This window comes from Magnolia sinica, chromosome 17 (genome assembly GCF_029962835.1).
Source record: "Magnolia sinica isolate HGM2019 chromosome 17, MsV1, whole genome shotgun sequence".
NCBI classification, from domain to species: Eukaryota; Viridiplantae; Streptophyta; class Magnoliopsida; order Magnoliales; family Magnoliaceae; genus Magnolia; species Magnolia sinica.
In genome coordinates, this window is record NC_080589.1 from 7,814,544 (window position 1) to 7,837,617 (window position 23,074).

The 23,074-nt window shown below is 39.9% G+C and overlaps 2 protein-coding genes across 2 annotated transcripts; one reads left to right on the forward strand and one right to left on the reverse strand.

Annotated features, from left to right (window-relative positions):
• Positions 1-1,350: 1,350 nt before the first annotated feature.
• Positions 1,351-15,198, forward strand: LOC131230907 (phosphoribosylformylglycinamidine cyclo-ligase, chloroplastic/mitochondrial-like). Its single transcript, XM_058226928.1, has 8 exons — positions 1,351-1,717; positions 5,209-5,303; positions 5,381-5,482; positions 6,085-6,144; positions 7,240-7,412; positions 7,852-7,963; positions 8,477-8,635; positions 14,780-15,198. The coding sequence occupies exons 1-8, from the start codon at positions 1,384-1,386 to the stop codon at positions 14,948-14,950; spliced, it is 1,206 nt and encodes a 401-aa protein (XP_058082911.1). The 5' UTR covers positions 1,351-1,383; the 3' UTR covers positions 14,951-15,198.
• Positions 15,199-15,986: 788 nt separating this feature from the next.
• LOC131231580 (uncharacterized) lies at positions 15,987-22,555 on the reverse strand. Its single transcript, XM_058227830.1, has 2 exons — positions 22,280-22,555; positions 15,987-17,256 (listed from the first exon to the last, which is right to left on the reverse strand). The coding sequence occupies exons 1-2, from the start codon at positions 22,480-22,482 to the stop codon at positions 16,146-16,148; spliced, it is 1,314 nt and encodes a 437-aa protein (XP_058083813.1). The 5' UTR covers positions 22,483-22,555; the 3' UTR covers positions 15,987-16,145.
• Positions 22,556-23,074: the final 519 nt, after the last annotated feature.

The following is a 23,074-nucleotide window of genomic DNA, read 5'->3' on the forward strand; positions in this document are numbered from 1 at the left end:
CAGGAAGTTCTTGTGCAGGGATTCTAAGTGAGGCCCACTATGATGTTTGTTAGAAATTCGGCACGTTCATCCAGTTTTTGAGCTCATTTCAGAATATTGGACCAAAAATGAGAGAATGCAGAGCCCAAGTCAGCGGTACAAGATGAAACAGTGGGAAAAGGAATGCCTACTGCTAAAACTTTCTTAAGCTCCACCTTAATGTTTATATTCCATCCAAACCATTTACAAGGAAATTTTCACCTGAATGAAATGAAAATACTAAAAACTTAAGCTAATACAAAACTTTCACGGCCATATAAATGTTTCAACGATGGTCACTAAATTCTCACTATTTTCCCTTGGGTCGCACATTTGAGTTTTGGAATTATCTTAGTTTTTACTTAATGTCCTAAAATAAGCTAAAAAAACGGATGGAGAGACATTCTCACGGACTTCGCAATGCCCCACACATAATCGTGCTGGAACCTACCGCGAGAGGCTTTCGCAGGAAATCGCGTCCACGCCCCTTCCCGCCGTATTGGCCAGTGACACTGACACTAGCCAACGCCAGTGGTCAGTGTTCTGTGGGCCCCACTATAATGTGTATGTTTCATACAGGCCGTCCAACCATTTTCTCATATTATAAACATGAGCCTAAAAGTTAGGTAGATCCAAATCGTAAGTGGACCACATCATAGGAAACAGGGTTGATTGCACATCCACTACTGAAAACTTTTTCAGGGCCACGCAAGTTTTGGATGAAGATGAAATTTATTTTTGACCCTTCATATGAGTCTGCATGACCTAATCAACGGGTTGGATGTCAAATAAACATTACAGTGTAATCAACGGGTTGGATTGAAGTGTCATGGCGCCGCGCCAGCTTGTGTGTGTCAGTATTTAGAATTCCCTCCTCGAGCCGCGTATCCAATGTGTACATTGCGAGTCTTGTATTGGTTAAGCACTGTTTTGAGAATGTTGGTGACTCAGCCTCCCAATTAGTGGAACTTATATCCAGACCGTTAAATTTTTGAGTCCCATATTGGATGGATCATATTTCTAAAATCACATTTATCATGCAATATTAACAATACAAATAAAGGTCATAAATAGAATGGAGAATAGTACAAATTCAAATGAAAATATCAGATGATTATTATTATAATATCTGGTCCAATTTTCGGTTTGTGATTTATCAACAATTTCTTAAACGATTTTTACGGTTTAGATTGCAGTAAAACTGTGCCATATGTACGGTGGAGAAGCCACCAAATTTTTTAAAATGGTACTAAACTAACACACGAGTCTTGCCCCATAAGCACAAGACGCCGGACTCTCTCCGTGTTCTCTCTCTCTCTCTCTCTCTCTCTCTCTGTATTTTCGCTTTCCCTTTCTCTGCCCGCCATGAATACGAGCTTGGGGTCGAGCGCAGAGCTCTTCAATGGCATCGCAGCTGCTGCTGTTTCTCACAAACCCATCCCTGTAAAACCCCTTCTCTTCAAATTCAACACCCCATTTCATAGCTTCCCCAAAAGACTTCACCTTTTATCCCTCTCTTCTTCTTCCAATAGAAGAATCAGAACAACCTCAGAAATCTCGTGTTCTAAGATCGAAGAAGCCGTTGGGGGTCTCACTTACAAGGATGCCGGTGTTGATATCGACGCTGGGTCCGAGCTCGTCCGCAGGATTGCCAAGATGGCCCCTGGGATCGGAGGGTTCGGAGGGCTTTTCCCTTTGGGTTCTCTCTCTCTCTCTCTCTCCATTGCTCTTTCTATTTTCGAGTTATTGATTTTGAAGTAGAATTTCAAGCTATTTTGTACTCAGGAACTGTATTGCACACTATACTCTAGTTTCCAGTTCTGACAAGTGGGGCCCATGCTTGGGTAGTGTAGGCCGTTGGTCTGTTGCATCCCACAATGGATGGATTATTCTCCGGAACTCTTTTCAATGGGAAAACCTTAGCCTTTCTGTTCGTTGTCTGAAGAATAGATGATTATTAATAGAAACATGCACTGGCCTACATTCAAATGAAAGAAGTCATGATATTGGCGATTGGGATCATCGCCCAGCCATGGTGGGGTGCAATGGGCTGATGGTCTGGACTACTGTGACATGGGCTCCAATTGCCAAAACCTAAAACTTGCATGTGGTGTGCAAAGATGCAGATTATGTATCTTACAAGCTTTACGGGGAAATTTTGTGAAGGAAATTAGGGAAACATGTTTACGTTGTTATATGGTTAGATGGAAATTTTGATACTTGAACGTTCAAGAACATGACTATTTGAGGGAATCTCTTTATTCATGTGGTAATTGTTGTGTTTGGATATTTTCAAAACATACCCATTTGAGGAAATCTTTTAATTTTATGGATAATCGACATGTTCAAATGTTTTTTTAAACATAACTACTTGAATCTTCTCCTTGAATAGTAGCAAATGCACTAGATGACCTGAAAATGGGGAAGTTGGTGCGAAACCTTTTAAAATGGACTCTCCAAATAAATCAAAGCTTCAATTTGGTATTGAGCTTGGAAATTCTCGTGTAACATGACTTGATGTTTGGGAAGAGAATGTTTTAATTTGGGAAGGTGCAGTTGGATGTATGTATCCATCCAGAATTGCAAATGGTTAGGATATTCGGGAGGTGGATAGTTATTGGTGCCCCTGTGAATTTGGGGCGCTGTGGAAGCTGAAACTACATTAGTTGGGATATGGGTTTCTGTTTTCTTCTATTTCTACCCCTCATTGACATGATCACCGATATTGATTTTGGTTGGGAAAGACTAATGATACTAACTTGCCTAATTTGGTTTCCTATTTTCATCACACTCAAAACACAAACGGAATGCTTAAACATCTATTATGCCAAATTTCAAACCATTTATTGTTTGGAGGCATCTAAGCATGTCCTTAACTATTGGCATCTTGGGATTCAAAGGTAGTAACACCTTTTTATTGTGAATGAGCTTAAGTTCATGCAGCTGCTTTGCCAACCCATGTAAGAATATTCATAGGGAATTAGTGTTACCTAGCCACATGGCACCAGTGCCAAATGCCAAAATGTCATAAAATTTCTAGCACGGCAAACATACAAAATCTAGGTATGGGGGCACTTCCCTAAAAAATAAATCATCATCATCATCTAAGCCTTATCCCAACTAATTGGGGTCAGCTACATGAATCCTTTTCCGCCATTCCATTTCATTAGCAGCCATAACTTCAATTAGACCATAGTTCATCAAGTCTTTTTTTAACTGCCTCCACCCACTCCCTTTTGGGCCTTCCCCTTGCCCTTGTAGAGCCTTCAACGTACTAACTCAGTCATTCTAAGCAGCTTAGTTCTTGGTTTCCATTGCAAAACATGGCCAAGCCATCTAAGTCTACATTCCCTCATCTTATTATCAATTGGTGCTACTCCTAAGTTCTCTCGAATGCATTCATTTCTAATTCTGTCATTCCTTGTCTTGCCACTTATCCATCACAGCATCCTCATTTCAGCGACACTCATTCTATGAACATGTTGTTCCTTAACTGCCCAACATTTTGTCCCATAAAGCATATCTGGTCTTATACCTATCCTATAATGTTTCCCTTTCAGTTTGAGTGATACACGACGATCACATAAACCTCCAGATGCACATCTCCATTTCTTCCACCCCTCATGAAATCTATGTGCAACATCCTTCTCAATCTCTTTACTCTCATGAATTATCAACCCAAGATATCAAAAGTGGTCATTAAATGATTGAATAAATAATAATTCATTAAATAAAAAAATAAAATAAAATAAAACAATGGAAACATTAAAGACGAAGGCTATTGAAAAGAATATTCTCATAGTTCCAATATAAACAAAATGCTAGTAGTTTAAACTAACAAATAACTGATAACATAACATCAAAGATCATGGGAGAATCATCTCAAAAAATAATAGTTTCTATGAACATCACTCATTCTGTTAAAATATTGCAACCCAAACAAAAGAACAAAAAGAAATAACTAAGGTTGTTCCTTTTCTTATTTGGGTTATGGTACATGTAATGGAAAAATGGATTGGAATCTAGAGGGAGAGAGGGGATGTCATTACAGACTCAAGGGACAGAGAATGGAGGCAGGAACAAGAGAATTGAGACAGGAACAAGAGAATGGAGGCAGGCTCAAGAACAAGGTATTTCCTTCAAGAACAAGAGATTGGAGGTAGGCTTAGGGACAAGAGTGAGAGATCTTCGGCTTGACAAAGAAATTTAATAACAAAAAACAAATCGAAGAAGGTGACATGAATTCTTTGTTAAGAAAATATGTTTGGACACCTTACTTAAAGTTTCCAACATGGCACTTTTCGATGACATCCTAGGATACTTTGTCTGTACAAATCTTGAAAGTATTGTGTCGTGTCCAGGAGTGTCCAAGTGTCCCCAGGTGTCACCATGGTAAAATCCTAGAAAGTAGAAGTGTGTGTCCCCATGTGTCGGCATGGTAAAATCCTAGAAAGTAGAAGTGTCTAGGTAAGACTGTTGGGAAGTGAACTCCTTAGCAGATGCGCTATGGAAAGTGTATCTAGACACTTGTAATCGGTATTGGCTATCCAATGCCATAACAGATAGTTGCTGCCTTTCTCACTTATCAGGGCATGTTTGGTTGCAGCATATATCATGAAATCTTAAAATATTGCACTAGATAGATTGGACTGATTATGTTTGGTTGCAGCATATATCAGGAAATCTTATGATACTGCACTAGATAGATTAGACTGATTAATCATGAGATTTCTTGATATTTGGTGCAATCAAGCGCACCCTTACTAAAATGTCTTTGTGCCAATAAATTTTTATCTTTTTCACAAAAAGGTGAAGCACTTGATGGTTCCCGTGTAGGATGACCTCCTAGGAAGAACATCAGGTGTTTGAAGAGATGTTTATTTAGAAGTTTCTTCTGTAACAATTGACTCTTCTACAGGTGGGTAGACAATTAAAATGGTACTTTTTACTGCAACGTGTAATTACCATGTAACAAACTGATCTAGTTAAGTTTCCTAAGTATATAATTAGCACACTTTTCCATTTCACCAATATTTTTTAACCATTATTGAGAGGGTCTGTGCTTTCAATTGTCTTCTCTAACTTCTTTCGATAATTGATATTAGTTTTCAGAAAAGGCTTCTGCATCTATGTTGATTACTGTTTGTTAGTGACAGATTGTTAATGAAGTGCTCCAATTTCTGTGAACAGGGGATTCTTACCTTGTTGCGGGTACAGATGGTGTGGGTACCAAACTCAAGCTTGCTTTTGAGACTGGGATCCATGAGACTATTGGGATTGATCTGGTATCATATGGACGGTCTTATATACCAATATTAATCGATTTTAGCATTAAATAAGACTTAATAGTGCATCTTTTCAGGTAGCTATGAGTGTGAATGACATCGTTACTTCCGGAGCGAAACCACTATTCTTCCTTGATTACTTTGCTACAAGTCATCTTGATGTGGATCTTGCTGAGAAGGTATATCTGTTTGTTGTTTTTCTTCTTCATGGTCAGAGTCTGTGGATGCTGTTCTTTTCCAACTCCAACCATCTTCTTTCAATCTTGTTACCTAACATGGTTCAAAAGCCCCAAAACTCATCTTGACTTGATGTGCAGCCAGGTCATGTTGACTCGAATACTCGACCCGACTCAATATTTAATTATTATAAATTAAAACTTTTAGAGAAGTTCATGAAAAAGTACATATGATATAAGTAATATAAAACGTAATATTTGAGAGCAACCTTTGATGTGCCCTATTAGTTAGGAGTGCTGCTCTTGCGAGAGGATGGGGTTTCAATTTGTTCCTTGTTAATTTTTTTATAAACCCTGTCCTTCATAAACCGAGTCATCATGACGAGTTGAGGCCGAGTCGCTCCCAGTACCAAGTTTACTGGTGACTCGGCTCCAGAAATATAGCCGAGCTGCTCCCGGTACCGAGTTTACCGGCGAATTGGCTTGAAATCTCGCCGAGTTGACTCAGCCAGGTTTCAGGTCAAGTCAGTGAGTTCCAAAACTATGATTTCAAACACAATACATGATGGAATGCAATTGATGATTTTCTTTCTTTGGTTATTTAGGTGATAAAAGGGATCGTTGATGGATGCCAACAGTCCGACTGCGCTCTCTTAGGGGGGGAGGTATTCAAAATTTATCAAGATGCTTGCTCTTTTTCTGCTTTTAAATGACAATTAATGCTGTTATATAATGCTTACACTTGATAATTGTGTTCACAGTATCTTTTCTAAACATGTTAGTCTCCTTTTGCTTCGTTCTAATAAGCCGAAACCTTGAAACTCAGCTTCCCATGCACTGGCCGCAGACATCTTGTAGAATCTGCCAATTTTAATTGAAAATATTATAACATTTTAGGCAATCGCATTACTAATGATGAATTGGTCCAACTGGAGTTGATAATTGGTGAGTAGGCCTGATACCTTCTTTTTATTTTCTTATGAGTTAGACATCTTGATTGAATTTTTTGCCGAAGAATGAAACTGATTTAACTGCTGGTGTTTAGACTAGTTGAATACTCTGGACATAAATTCAATTTCCATGGAATCTGACTTTTCCACTGTTTGTGAAGAGGAAGCATGGAAATTTATTTCCATTTCCAAGGTTTTACTCCAAAAATAAAATAAAATTAATAATAATAATAAAAATAAAAATAAAAATCTGAAAATCAATTTCACCCAAACAAACCTGTTAAATGTCGATTTTCAAGGTTACGAGAGACAATTCTGTCCCTTTGACCATTGACTTTTTAACATTTACATGGAACACTACACTCCAAACCAAATAATGGCATTATTGTTGGATTTTGTAGTTTTCCACCTGTTGAGGTTTCCACATGGGTTTTCCATGCCCATGTTTTGGCTTCTCTCTATCCAAACAGGCTCTAAATTATTAAGTTTTGATGATGGATCTGCTTTTGGCATCCTCAAATGGTGCATGGATGTGAACTGTGTTTCTTTGTTGTGAGCATGAAACATGGGCGAGTAGACTCTGAGATGGCCCTTGTCGAGTGCCAATTTCTTCAAATCTTCAGTTCTCTGTTTCTTCAACTACTCACAGGGTCAACCTAGTTTTCTTCTAACTCAACAAGTTTTTCAATATTCCTTTTTCTTATCAATTTATAGCCGCCTGTTTTTGTGGAACAAAGAGAATGGTTTGTACTTCAACAGAATATTCTCAAGCAGAATGTCATAATTACATATTAATTTTTGCTTTTGCAGACTGCAGAAATGCCAGATTTCTATGAAGATGGAGAATATGACCTCAGTGGTTTTGCAGTTGGCATTGTAAAAAAGGACTCGGTCATTGACGGGAAAAACATTGTAGCTGGAGATGTTCTCATTGGTCTTCCATCGAGCGGGGTTCATTCTAATGGGTTCTCCCTTGTTAGAAGGTTATTCTTTTCTTTAATAAAATTCTTGGAATGAGAACATGTTGGTACTTCATCTTATAACCCCTGACAGAAGCAATTCATCTATGGACTTGTTTCAGATGTCTGCCAGGTGCAGGTGGCAGTGTGCGTCCACTGCCCTGAGTGATAATGGGATGCTAACAGGCATTATGCAATAGGGGTGCATTTTGTGGATAGGAGCATTGAGACATACCACCACATGCATTTTTGGGATTTGTGCCAAATGGCTCAACTTAAAAGAAAAAAAAAAAGTGGGATGGCTCCCTTTTGATTCCTCATTCTGGGGTACAGTCAAGCAAGCTCTTAATATCGGGTCTCATGATCATTCTCACTGTTATGAGTAACTGTCAGAGACTCAGAATGTTAGCTGTCTTTCTGAATTACATTTATTCTTACCAAATATTTTGTAATTTCTGCACAGAGTCTTGGCTAAAAGTGGCCTTTCTTTGAAGGACCAACTTCCTGGAGGCAGCAACAAACTAATCACATTAGGTGAAGCTCTAATGGCTCCAACCATCATATATGTCAAACAGGTCAAGTACTCTTTTGTCTCAATTGGGGTTGCAACCAGGTGAGGTTGGTCCAGGCCAGGCGGGCTTAAGCATGCTCAGGCCAGACTTGCCTTTCAAAAATACTTAGTACACCAATGTTAGATAAGTTGGTCTAGCATGGGCATCTTAGCATCGTTCAAAAAATTGTCCAATCTGTTTCAGTCTGGTTTCAGTCCAAGATGAAATGAGTTGCCCCACCGCTACAGGACTGAGACAGACCAAGTTGGGGCAAATCATACCAGTTTCAGTCCCCAGGCGATTCACACTCTGTAACCCCTCCACTTGAATCCATGTATAGGCAAATTCAAGTCTAGGTCCAGCCCACTGTTATTGGGCCTAAAACTCAGGCCAGGGTCCCACTCATAGGCTTCTTGCTCTGCCCAAACCTGGCCCTGGCTTTGCCAGCTCTGCCCAACTGTGTAACCCTTCTCTGAATTTTTGTGAATATTTAGATCTTCAAAAATTTCTAGCATCTTACCTTCATTACCAAAACAGGTGCTTGACATTATTAGCAAGGGAGGCGTCAAAGGGATAGCTCACATCACAGGTGGTGGTTTCACAGACAATATACCCCGCGTCTTTCCGAAGGGCCTTGGAGCTACTATCTATAAAGACTCTTGGGAAATCCCTGCCGTTTTCAAATGGATTCAAGAGGTAAGAACTGAACTTGACTTGAAACCCCAATATGCATATAACCTTAAGCTAATGCCTAAGTGACGCAGGGATGAACGTGATGAGGATAAATACTCCGAATCCACGGAGCTTCTCTGGACTCCTCACAGAGACTTCTCAAATCCACGAGGAAAGAAAGCAGAAAATAGAAATAAATTCTAATAAATTCGAAATTGATTAATTGCCAAATAAAAACAAGTTCACAACCCTTTAAATAGGGGTACCAAGCAATGGGAAAGAAATCAGAATCAAACTGCAACTCAAACTCTTAGAATCCACGACTTACTATAAATAGTAAACTTCCTATTTATAGACGGTCGTGATGTCTACTAGTGCGCAAGGTTTTCGGCCAAAAATAGTAAGTGTCCTATTTGGCTTCACCAAACCGTTCTCCTAATTATTCTAAGCTCTTTTCACGTTGGGCGCAACTCCTAAAGCCCGACGGATGAAGAGTTATAATCAAACTAAAACTTACTATTTATAGTAAAAACGAAATTAAGAAAGGGAAACGACCGTCGATCCAGGGGTTTTTCGCAATTGAGTTCGCAACCCGTAGTGAGTTGGTTCTTCGATGGCTCGTCTACCCCAAAATCATATATTTTACATTAGATAACTCATTCCGGATTGCAAGATACGCCCGATTTAAGGTTCGATTGTCTGGATCACTTCTGTCGTCGACCGAGACTTTTCTAATCCATCTTGGCCATGTAACTGTCCGCGACCCACTCTACATCAGTCTCCTCCACTTTAAAAGAACTCGTCCTTGAGTTCTCATCATGCGCTGGTTCATGATACTCAGTCAGGTCCGCGACATTGAAAGTCCGTGAGATCGCCATGTCATCTGAAAGATCAACAACATAAGCATTGTCATTGATCTTTCGAATGATTGAGATAGGTCCGATCTTCTTAATTTTCAACTTGTTGTACGTCCCGGTCGGAAATCTCTCTTTACGCAGATGGACCATAACGCGGTCGCCCACCTCGAACACCTTTTGTTGTCGGTATTTGTCCGCTTGTTCTTTGTACTTCTTATTTGAGGCATATAGCTTGATTTGCACTTCCGCATGGATGCCCATGATCTTGTCTGCCATTATGTAATGCTTGTGCCTGGGTGCTTGGCCAGAGGGACCAAGTTAAGTGTGTGGCGAGGCACTCGTCCGTAGATAATCTAGAACAGTGATTTCTCTGTTGAGCGATTTACTATGTTGTTGAATACAAACTCTACTTGAGACAAGGCCAAATCCCACTGCTTCGATTTTTCTCCTGAAATACAGTTAAGGAGGTTTCCCAACGTGCGATTCACAACTTCGATCTGCCCATCAGCCTGTGGGTGGTAAGTACTGCTGAATTGAAGTCGTGTATCAAATCGAGTCTACAAAGTCTACCAAAAGTGGCTAATGAACTTCGTGTCACGATCAGAAGTAATGGTCTTGGGGACTCGTATAGCCATACGACCTCCTTGAAGAATAGATTTTGCACATGTGTTGCATCGAGGGTTTTCTTGTATGGGATAAAGTGCGCCATCTTTGAAAAACAATCTACCACCACGAACACCGAATCCATGTCGCGTTGTGTTCGTGGGAGACCAAGCACGAAGTCCATTGATAAATCCTCCCAAGGACCGTCAGCCAAAGTAACGGGTGTAGAGGCCCGTATTCGTAGATTGCCCCTTGGAGGTCCGACAAACATGACAACGTTGTACGACTTTTCCCACATCGCGCACTAATTACGCCAGTAATACCACTCTTCTACAAGAGCTCGCGTCTTGTCTCGCCCAGTGTCCACCAAGGCCACCTCCATGTAGCTCTTGAATAATCTGCTCCCTCGAGAGAACTTTGGGGGATGCACAATCGATTCCCTTTAAAGAGAAAATCGTCCCGTATATGAAGGTCACCTGGGATGACCCTCTTGACACTTCATCCAAGAATCTTTGAAGTCCTCATCCTTGGCATACAACTCCTTCAGTCAAAGCCGACTACCTCGTTGTTCATTGTAACTAGTAGTGATGCACGACGGCTAAGTGCATTAGCCACCTTGTTCTGCTGCTCGCTTCTGAACGAACGTGAATTCCTGTAAAACGCAACCCATTTAGCATGCACACGATTCACATTAGTCGACTATTAATAAACTTTAATGCTTGATGGTCGATGTACAAAACAAATTCTCTTTGAATCGATAATGCCGCCAATGTGCGGTTCGAACAATCGCGCTAACTCAAGCTCATAAGTCGACCACTTTTTTCAGGCTTCGCTGAGCTTCTTAGAAGGCTACCGGCCTGCCTTCCTGTGATAATACTCCTCCAATTCCGACGTATGAAGCGTCACACTCAACCTCAAACAATTTGTCGAAATTAGGAAGCACCAAGACCGGTGTTGTAGACAAACGATGCTTGATCTCATGAAAGCTCTTATCAGCTTTATCGGTCCACTGGAACGGTCCTTTTTTCATGCAATCTGTTATAGGCGCGACTATGGTGCTAAAATCTCGCACAAATCGACGATAGAAAGTCGCCAACCCGTGAAAACTCTTCACCTCATGAATGTTTGTCGGGATCGGCCATTCCCTAATAGCTCGCACCTTTTCATCGTCCACACGAATGCCTGTGGACGTTACAACAAATCCTAGAAACAATAGGCTGTCAGTTAAAAAACTACACTTCTTCAAGTTGAGGTACAACTTGTTAATTTGTAGGACCTGTAGCACTTGCCTGAGATGTTTCCTGTGCTCCGCCTCATCCTGGCTATATATCAATATGTCATCAAAATATACTACCACAAATCGGCCAATGAACGGTTTTAGAACTTGATTCATCAAACGCATAAAAGTACTTGGTGCGTTCGATAAGCCAAAGGGCATGACCAGCCACTCATACAGCCCTTCCTTGGTCTTAAATGCCGTTTTTCACTCATCACCGGGTCGAATACGAATCTGATGGTACCCGCTCCTTAGATCTAGTTTAGAGAATACCTTGGCCCCTTCTAACATATCGAGCATGTCGTCTAATCGTGGTATTGGGAACCGATATTTGATGGTAATTTTATTGATTGCTCGGCTGTCGACACATGCGCCAGCTTCCATCTCTCTTTCGCGTCAATAATGCTGGTACGGCACATGGGCTCATGCCCTCTTTCAAGAGACCCTTACAGATCAATTCCTCCATTTGCCCATGCAGAATATCACACTCCTTCGGACTTATCCGATAGTGAGGGCGATTGGGTAAGCTAGATCCAGGGACGAGGTCTATGTGATATTGTATGTCCCTCATGGGGGCAATCCATCGAGTAAACTCAGGCCCGACTTCTTTGAATTCGTTTAGCAGTCTTAAACTTGAAGGGATGTTTGAGGTTCCTCTTCCTCGCCCTTCACCACTACGGTGTATATATTGCTGGTTTCCTTAGATTCCTCCATGAAATTTCGAATGAACAAGATGGAACTCCCCTCCACTTTAGAGGCTTCGGGTGGTTCTCTGGTGCCATAGGGCAAGGATTATTTTTCGACTATCCTCGACGAATATGTAGAGATTGTCTCGTCCTCGACGGGTCGTATTACGGTCCGACTGCCAAGGTCGACCGAGTAACATATGGCATGCTTCCATGTCAACCACGTCGCAAAGTATTTGATCCTTATAATTTTTGCCAATTGAAAACGAGATAGTGCAATGTTTAATTAAATTGGTTTCGTTCACCTTTTTTATTCAACCAATTGAGTACGAGGAAGGATGTTTTATCGTTGGTAGCTGTAACTTGTCTACCATCACTCTTGAGACGATGTTCTCGCTACTACCACTGTCTATGATCATATCACAGACCTTCGTTGACGGTGCACCGAGTACAAAATATATTGTGTCATGTAGATGTAATTCCTTTCGTGGGGCATACGAGGAATCGCCTCACAACTAGAAATTCGCCACGATCCTCGCCCGTCACTTCATTGCCACCTACTATTTCTTAATGGTTTGTTCATGTTCATCAAAGCGATGGTCTTCTTCTGCGGCCTCATCTTCGTGCCCCCTTCGTTTATAGTCAAGTGCGCTGCAGACGTTGAGGACAAGTGTTTGATAAGTGGCCAGGTTGACAACGGTAATAATTGTTCGACCTTGGCCGAGTATAAGAATTTGGAATCCTACTCGGACTCTCTTGTGGGTGCCGCACGTTGAGGTCTGGATGAGCCGCTCCACGTATCACGGTTTGTGATTGTAGGAAGTTGAGGTACCGGATCTTTTCCTCGTGGCAGACTGGATCTTGCATGGGACTGTCATGGGGGTCGATTTGGAGGATATGAACGAGCAGGAGCTCTTGCAAGTTGTGTTTTTGCCCTACCCGCCAATTGAATCGCTTCATCCACGGCCCCGACTAGGTGCATCTGAATCGGTCCTGAATTGTCGGCCGCAACCCACCTATAAATTGTGCCACCTTCTGTGACTCTGACAGATCATTTCGTGTAGCCAACCGTTGGAATTCTTGAGTATGTGATGATTCGATTTCCTTGTCTGCAATTTTGATATTGCTGTTGGAATAATATTTGCTCATAATCACCGGGAGAAATCGTGATCGAAGAAGACGTCTCATCCGTGGCCATGATGAGATGGGGGCCTTATTCGGTGAGCTCGTGAGAGTTGTAATTATTCCCACCATGTAGAAGCACCCGATTTTAATTTAAACGCTACCAATTTTGCCCTTTTATGATCCGCACGTCCATGTAATCAAAATATCTCTCTACTTGCCAGCCAATTGAGAAAATCTTCTATACGTAATAAACCGTTAAAACTAGGAAGTTCACCTTACCTCGATAGTCTCTTTCAACACATCTAGGTGATCACCTCCATAGATTGGTCGTCGAGCAAAACCTTTATTAAGGTCCTCGTCCGCTAGAACTTGAATCATTTGGTGTAGCCCTACGGTTTGCCACGGTAGTGCTCTAAGAAAATCGGGGTTGTGTCGTAAAGAACCATGGGTGGTGGAGCACCACCTAGGGCTCGGGGCAAGTAGCGCATCCGCAAGACGGTCGAGAGTTGCTGCAGCCCTTGCATGGTAATTGACTCTCCCCGTGGAAAGCTTCCATTCTTTCCGAAGATAACGAATCCTTGGATCATCGTCCACAGGATTTTGATTCATACCTTTGTTGTTTGCCATCGCCCAAGGAAAATCCTCGCTCTGATACCAATTGACGCAAGATGAACGTGATGAGGATAACTACTCCGAATCCACGGAGCTTCTCTGGACTCCTCACAGAGACTTCTCGAATCCACGAGGAAAGAAAGCAGAAAATAGAAATAAATTCTAATAAATTCGAAATTGATTAATTGCCGAATAAAAACGAGTTCACAACCCTTTAAATAGGGGTACCAAGCAATGAGAAAGAAATCAGAATCAAACTACAACTCAAACTCTTAGAATCCGCGACTTACTATAAATAGTAAACTTACTATTTATAGACGGTCGTGATGTCTACTAGTGCGCAAGGTTTTCGGCCAAAAATAGTAAGTGTCCTATTTGGCTTCACCAAACCGTTCTCCTAATTATTCTAAGCTCTTTTCACGTTGGGCGCAACTCCTAAAGCCCGACGGATGAAGAGTTATAATCAAACTAAAACTTACTATTTATAGTAAAAACGAAATTAAAACAGGAAAACGACCGTCGATCCAGGGGTTTTTCGCAATTCCGGGCTGCGCAACCCGGCATAGCGGGGTTGGTTGGCTTCAGTAGCTCGTTCTACCCCAAAATCATATATTTTACGTCAGATAACTCATTCCGGATTGCGAGATACGCCCGATTTAAGGTTCGATGGTCTGGATCACTTCTGTCGTCGACCGGGCCTTTTCTGATCCATCTTGGCCATGTAACTGTCCGCGACCCGCTCTACATCACTAAGGGCCTGTTATGACCCTGTAATGGTTGATTTTTTTCCAAGGAAAAAATATATCGGCCTGTTATGGCCCTGTATAGGTCTGTTACGGGCCTTTTATTTCTATTTTTCCCAAATCGGACGTTATGTCCATGTGTTGTGTAAAGGCCCGAATGTTGAGGTCACATCTCGGTTTACCCACCCAATGAAAGTAGAGATGGATGGGTCATCTCATGTGCATGCATCTTGCAAAAACTAAAATGACAATTTTGATATCTGCAGGCCGGAAGAATTGAAGATGCCGAGATGAGGAGAACATTCAATATGGGTATTGGGATGGTTCTCGTAGCAAGTCCTGAGGCATCAGTTAGAATACTTGAGGACACACATGGAGGATATTCAGCTTACCGCATTGGTGAGGTGACAAGCGGCGAAGGTGTGACTTACGAGTAATGTGACTAAATTATAGGATGTTGTCAATAATAGAGAGAGAGAGAGAGAGAGAGAGAGAGAGAGAGAGAGGCGATTTTGTACTTTGTTTCACCAATAAGCTAATATATTGTAACTTCGATTTGGGTTTAAAGCGTGTGTGGTTTGGTCAACTTTTGTAGCCAAGGGTCCGTCTGGATGGGATGGGAATCCTTACCTTTTGGATTTTGTATGACAGGGATTTTCATCCATAAAGGCTGGGGTGTTTGGTTGAGGTATCTTCTTTCTTTCCCTTCCGTTGTTTGTTTTGGGTTCCAATTTCGCATTGATTCCAGGTACGGTCTCAGAAATTGTTTTAACATCTATTTTGGGTGAAATGACTGTCCACAATCCTCCCTTCGATGGAGAAAAATTGGTTTTGCATGGAAATCAATTACATTTCTAGGACTTTCAATATTCCCAAACACCCCCTAAAACTTTATTTGGTTGGGGGAATGACCTATTTCTGAGGTTTTGCAGGGAAACCAATTACATTTCCAGGACTTCCAATATTCCCAAACACCCCCTAAAACATTTTTTGGTTGGGGGAGTGACCTCATTCTAAGAATTTGCAGAACCATCCATGGAAATGACATGCTAGGACATTTATCAGATAAAGGGATTATTATTTTATTAGGCTCTTGATCCTGTAGGAGTTCTACCCTGTCATTATCATTCATCATAGTACACGGCGATGATTCCCATGTGGGGCCTTATTATGGATTATCACAGCCACACAATTAGTCACGTCTGAAATGGATGGTCTATGGTGAGAACATAACCAGTTGCAGGGCCTTAATTTGAATAGGCATGATCATCTCATTAGGGTGATACTTGGGCCATGTTCAATCCATGGGGGATTCCATGTCCCGATGGTTTTTATGAATCTGTTGACTTTCACAAAGGGTGTCTTTGGTTGCACCAAATTTCATGAAATATCATGAAAATAATGAAATATACATTCGATGAAATTAGGTGCAACCAAACGCACCCTAAATCAAAATAAAATAGAGAATTAAGATGAGCCAAACAGCTTACTAAATAAGCATATTTGTTTGAGGTATTTTCTCAGATTCTAACATTCAAAAAACAACATTGGTTGCATGTCAGCGGCAACAGCAAAATAGAATGGCTTTCTTTCAACAAGCTTTCTTAGCAAAAACATGGTTAGATCTATCATCTATCTTCTCCTTCTCTGATGGTAATGACTGATCCCGGCTGCTGATGCCATTCCTCTCTTCCTGTAATTCTCTGCAGATGCCATTCTTCTATTCCTGTAATTCTCTCCAAAATCTCTCCTATCTGTTTTCAAATTACATAGGACTCTTCCCTCCATCTCCTCCACACCAATGTTCCTTCTCCCACTATCTCTTTCCATGTTCTCCCATTCAGACTCTTTAATAGCTAACCTTCCTACTCCTGCCCGATAATTCCCTCCAAAACCAACCTTCTCCGTTTTCGAATTCGAGTGGCCCCTTCTTCCAAATCCATCATTTATGTTCTCCCAGTTGTTATCCTTGATTGCATATCTTGCTCCTCCATCAAAATGTCCTTGGAAACCAGCTCTTTCCATGTTTTTGGGGTGCCCCCTTCTTCCGAATCCATCATTGATTTCCTCCAAGTTGCTGTCCTTGATGGCGCTTCTCATCTCTCCATCAAAACTCCTGAAACCGGATCTCTCCATGTTCAAATTGTGGTGGCTCTTTCTTCCAAATCGGCCGTTGACATCCTCCAAATTGCTGTCCTTGATGGCACTTCCCATCCATCCGTCAAAACTAGCTACGAAACCTGCTCTCTGCAGTTCCCAATTGGGAACAACTCTCCTTCCATTCCCTAGCAGTTCTGCTGGTGGGCCACTTAATCTATTCCCAACATAATCTCTTCTACATTCGGATCTCATGTTCTCCATTGACGGAATCATCAATTCCTCAACACCAAAATACCTTCCCATGTGCTGATAGTTCATGTTCTCTCTTCCCCTCTCCAATTCAAGCTGCCAAAGATGCTGCAACCCTTCCAATCTATCAGAGCAATGAGACCTTCTCATCTCCTCCATCAGACCCATTACATTTCTAGGGGGGTACCGCAGTGGAGGAACCAACGAACCAATTTTCTGTTCCTGCTGGTTTAGATAAACTGCTGGGGGTGTCATCTGATGAGAAGCATCTCTCGCATTTTGTACCCGTGTTGTTGTGCTCTGGTCAAGGCTTCCACTCCTCGCAGGAAACCGCTCCTGCCCATTGCTTGATTGGGTTGCTGCCGGCATGTTTTCCTTTAGCTGCTTCTCCTTCCTAGAGGGGGAAAAAATCCTTAATAAGAATATCATACATTTGATATAGAGTTGCATGGAAAAAGACCATTGTAATCGCTTTACAATCAATCAAACAAAAAATACCAAGAAAACAAGGACAATACAAATAGCAAATATCATATAAACAAGAACAATCGATAACATTAGTATCACGTGCGGAGCTTTCATATCTTTGTTTAATTATGGAAATCAGCCTCATTTCTTATGAACAAATCATATTGATAGAAGTAACATGATTTAACTTCAAGTTCTATATTTAATACTAAATGACATGATTATTTGTGATAATGAAATCTCGGTTTGCGATAATGAAATTGTGGTTGACTCATAGTATGTGGAAGACCTTAGAGGTATTGTATTAGGTATTGTTTGGCAATCTGGTATTTGAAAATTACTTAACAATCCAATTAAAAATTCATTCTGTTAATCTTTTTTAGCACCATGGAATTGGAATTCAATCACGAGAAATTTGCAACTTTGCAAGTAACCTTTTAGAAGAGTCCAAATCCATTATAAAGCTTTGTATAACTCACATAAGCCCTACTCTACGGTTGGATTTCTAGTATATGAGAGAGAGAACCATGTAGGCAAAGGGCATTTTTGTCTGAAAGAATAACAAAAGGTGAGAAGACAACGAGTAGCATTGGTATCAAACAAACGCATTTCTCAAAACTCTTTTCTACTTTGGGATTGAGCCCAGATCCACTAAAAGGCTTTGAAGGATAATCTTATCCGGCAAAGGGTGCAAATTCATTCACAAAAAGAATCAGTTATTTGTAGCTGCAAGTGGAATCTCATTTTGGTAGTTTGCATTAGTATTAAAATATTGTACTTTTTCATTTTAAATTTTACCAGTGTAATATGATCTTTTCATTCCATTAAAATAATTTGTTATAGTAATAATGAGTCGCATAAGAATGATTTTAAAAAAATTGATGTTCTATTTTTTAATTTAAAAGTGTTAACCATTAATATGTGTTGATCTTTTACTTTTGACCCATCTTAACTTTTCATTTTAAATTTGTAGCTGCAAGTGGAATCTCATTTTGGTAGTTTGCATTAGTATTAAAATATTGTACTTTTTCATTTTAAATTTTACCAGTGTAATATGATCTTTTCATTCCATTAAAATAATTTTTTATAGTAATAATGAGTCGCATAAGAATGATTTTTAAAAAATTGATGTTCTATTTTTTAATTTAAAAGTGTTAACCATTAATATGTGTTGATCTTTTACTTTTGACCCATCTTAACTTTTCATTCCACACACATACGGATATTATGATGATTTGTACAATATATTTGCCTACATATAGATTCCGTGTTGTTTATACTATCCACAAGAGTTGTTCTTAACAACCAAAGTTGTCATCATTATCTTTGAGAAACCACATACCTTTCTCTTCTATGTGCAAATCATTGGGATTAATAATATAAAAGATTTAAAGGATGTTAATCACTCATAACACAAGCAAACAAATCATCAAGCATGTAGGATGCAAGAGACATTAAGATTTTTTACGTGGAAAACCCTCCGATGTAAAGGGAAAAACCACAGGACTTAGTCCAACACAAATCCACTATAATAGAAATAATAGAAGTGCAATCATCAAGAGATTTCTCTTGGATACCCAAACTACATCACACAAAGTGGATTACAAGCAACAATGTAAGAAGGAATTTCTCATCGACTAGAAATTGTAGAAAACCCCTAACATAACCCTCGGAGAAGACAATCGAAGGAACCGACGATGTGGATGTTCACAAACCCAGATGCAAAGATTTCGGTGGTAGAAGGTTCTTGATCTTCTTCTTCTACAAAATTCTCATTTTCTTCTTCTTTCTCCTCTTTTTCTCTAAGAAAGAAAAACCCCAAATGTTGCTAGAACTCTCTTTAGGCAAAAAACACATTCTCTCTCCTTTTACTTTGCTTGGCCAAAAGAAGAAAATACTCCCACACATGTGATCTAAAAAAGATTACTTAAGCCCACACATGTACTCCCACCTCCACATGAGGAGGGACCCTAACAAATACATTTTAGTTTATTGTAGAACCATACATATGTAGTTAAGTTAGTCCACGTGGCATATGTTAATCTAAGCAGTTCAAACCAACATGTTGGTGGCTATAGCTAAAAAATTCTACTGAATCGTGTTGTTGTGGGCCACAACACGTATATAAAATCCATTTTGTTCATCAGGTGCAATTCAATATATTATCCATACATTTTAAAATTAGATACATTGAAAGTTGTAGTGGGCTAAAAGTAAAAGATCAACGCATATTAATAGGTAAAACTTTTAAATAAATAAATAAATAAGACTACCAGGTTTTTAAAATTATATGTATGTGACCATTATTACTATAACACATTATTTCAACAATATGGATTGCAAAGTATTGGGGGTCCCTCCTCATGTGGAGGTGGGACCCACTTGAAAGTTGTAGTGGGTTAAAAGTAAAAGATCAACGCATAGTGATAGGTAAAACTTTTAAATAAATAAATAAATAAGACTACCAAGTTTTTAAAATTATATGTATGTGACCATTATTACTATAACACATTATTTCAACAACATGGATTGCAAAGTGTTGGGGGTACCTCCTCATGTGGAGGTGGGACCTACATAAGTGGGCTTAAGTAATTTATTTTGCTACATGTATGAGAATATTTTAATCTTTTGGCTAAGCAAATTAAAAATAAAGAAATGAGCTTTTTTTCTAATCTAGCAACAAAAAGATTTTTCTTTCTTAGAGAACAAGATGAGAAAGAGAAGAAAAACAGGAGGTTTTGTAGAAGAAGAAGATCAAGAGCCTTCTACTACCAAAATCTTTGTATCCGGGCTCGTGAGGGTCCATCCATAACGTCAATTTCTTTGATTGTCTTCTCCAAGGGTTGAGTTAGGGTTTTCTACAATTCCTAGTTGGTAAGAAATTCTTTTCTTACATTATTGCTTGTAATCCACATTTGGGTGATATATTTGCATATCTAAGAGAGATTGGTCTCTTGATGATTGCACTTCCATTATTTTTATTATAGTGGATTTGTGTCGAAGTAGGTCCTGTGGTTTTTTCATTCACATTGAAGGATTTTTCACTTAAAAAATCACTCTTACATCCCACATGTTTGATGATTTGCTTGCTTGTTTAGAAGTGATTATCATCCTTTAAATCTCTTATATTGTTAATCTTATTGATTTGCACATAGAAGGGAAATGTGTGTGGTTTCCCAACATAAATATTATACTACATTAGTAAAATTTAAAGTGATGAGGTATATTTTAATAGTAGTACAAAATACCAAAATAAAATTCCTACTTGCAACTGCAAGTAGCTAATCTTATTTTTGGACTAAACATACTACTACAAAATACCAAAATAAGATTCCTACTTGCAACTGCAAGTAGCTAATGCTTGTTTTGGACTAAACTACCCCCTTTGGAGGATAAGCTTATCTTATGATTCAAATTCAAACCTAAAGTAGAAAAGAATTTGAGAAATGTGTTTGCACTCAACTTCAACACTAGTGCTATTCATTGTCTTTTCACCTTTTGTTATTCTTTCGGACTCTTATATATATTAATCTCTCTCGTACACTGGAAATCCAATGGTAGAGTATTGGCTATGTAGGATAAGCTCAACCTACAAAGTTTTGTAATGGATCCAAACTTTTTTGAAAACCTGGCTTGCAAATTTTTGGGGATTGAATTCTAATTCTGGGTTATGAAACGTGACCAACAGAATAAATTTTCGATTGGATTCTTTAGTAATTTTCAAATACTAGATTGCCAAATGACCCTGATGCAATACCTCCAAGTAAGTTCTTCCACATACTAAAAGTTGATCACTGTTTCTTTATCACAAATAACCATTCCGGTTTTTTGTGTAGGACTTGTCACCCATACATTCCTAGCATGGTTGGATCAAAAGAAGGTGAACCGTAAATTGAACATAACTTTTGATCCAAGTATCGTTACGGGGCACACAACCTATCAATCTTTACTGAAACAGGCCATCCGATGTGAACCGACCCACAAAAGTGGGTCACATCTGTCCGTTTCATTAGAAAACACGCGCTTTCAGCTCAAAAACGAATTTTTAAATAAAGTTACTATTTTTAGTAATTTCGAGTTTTAGATTTTTCTTGTTTTTTCCTTGTGGCTTCGAGAAGTCTTTGTAAGGAGTCTAGAGAAGCTTCGTGGATTCGAAGTAGTTATCCTCGAGGAAGACGGTGATCAACCTCATCACGTCCATCCATGCGTCAATTTTACTTCAAATTAAAGCATGCTACTTTTGTCAATAGGATTTGTTCTTACGAAAAGAAGCTGATTTCCACAATCTAACAAAGATATTAAGCTATTGATTTAATACTTTTGCCATCGATTGCTCATGTTGGATTGATTATAAAGCCATCACTCCTCAAGTGGGCTGTACTTTTTTTTCTTTTTTCTTTTTTTTAAAAATGGACGGCTAGAAAAGGAAATCGGTTTAACCATCACTCGAATGTTTATCGTGTACATTGTGGCCCATTTCTGATCAACAATAGCTGATTTCTTTTAAGCTGTCAGTTTATTTCAACCAAAAAGAGGACTCAAGTGGGCCTAATGTTTAGGCGGGTGGGCCAGTGCCAGGCAAGTTTAAACAGGCTGTTCCCTGGCTGGTGGGCCCCACCACAGATCTGGATGCTGTAAATTGATTGGTGAAAACAACATATATCTGAAGGTCCATGTGCAACAGAAGGTCCACCAATCAGATGTCTGGGAATGCTCCCTAAGGATGAACTGTCTGGATTGCTGGGAGGCAGGGCCCACCAGTATCGAACGCTGGCCTGAAATAGAAGAAAATGTCGCTAATTCGATCTAAGCATTAGATAATACTTGTTGAGAAAAACCCAAATCAGAAAATTCTCAGAATCGCAAAATACGATCTAAATCGAGGCGAGGAAGAAAAATGAGAAATCAGAGGGATTTCAGAAGGGAAGGTTGAGGAATCGAAGGTGAACCTGAGATTAGAAGATTGGAGCTGTTCGTCGAGCTGCCGCCAGTCGATCCCTTTCTCTTCGAGGACGATTTCTCTAGGCCTTGCAAAACCAAAGGGGTTGGGTTTCTGAGGTTGGAGAAGCTGTGCTTGAGCTTCTTCTTCTTCCTTTTCTACCTCATCTGCCCATGAAAATACAGAAACCTTGCTGCTCGCAGTCGCAGCCATCTCTCTTCTCAGTTACAGCCCCCAATGGCTCTTTGAGATGTTCAAAATTCAAATGTTTGAATTCTACCAACGGCATGGTCCGGAGCGGCTTGGTTTTTATATAGGCACGGTCTGGTAGTGCGCAGAGTACTGACGTGGATTCCTAGTCCGCCAGTTGGATCCAACGTTTGGATGATCAGAACCGTTCAAGAGGTAGGAGCCACATGGAAGCGGATTGGCTGGTGTACGACACACCAGCTATATTGCTGATGTAGGTACGTGTCGTGCGAAGACGAGCGACTGACGCTCCTCGAGCTCCGAATTGTACGAACGGTTCAAAGGAGATCAAAGTTACATGGGCCCCACGGTGATGTATTTATTATATCCACACCGTTCATACAACTTTCGAGATCATTTTAGAGCATTATACAAAAAACTAATCATATCCAAAGATCAAATGTACCACACCACAAATATCAGCGGGATAATGATTTTCACTGTTAAAATATTCGTATGGCCCATCATAACGTTTATTTTCCATCCAATCTTTTAATAAGGTCAAAATTACATGGATGAAGAGGAAAAACAAATTTCATATTTATCCAAAACTTCC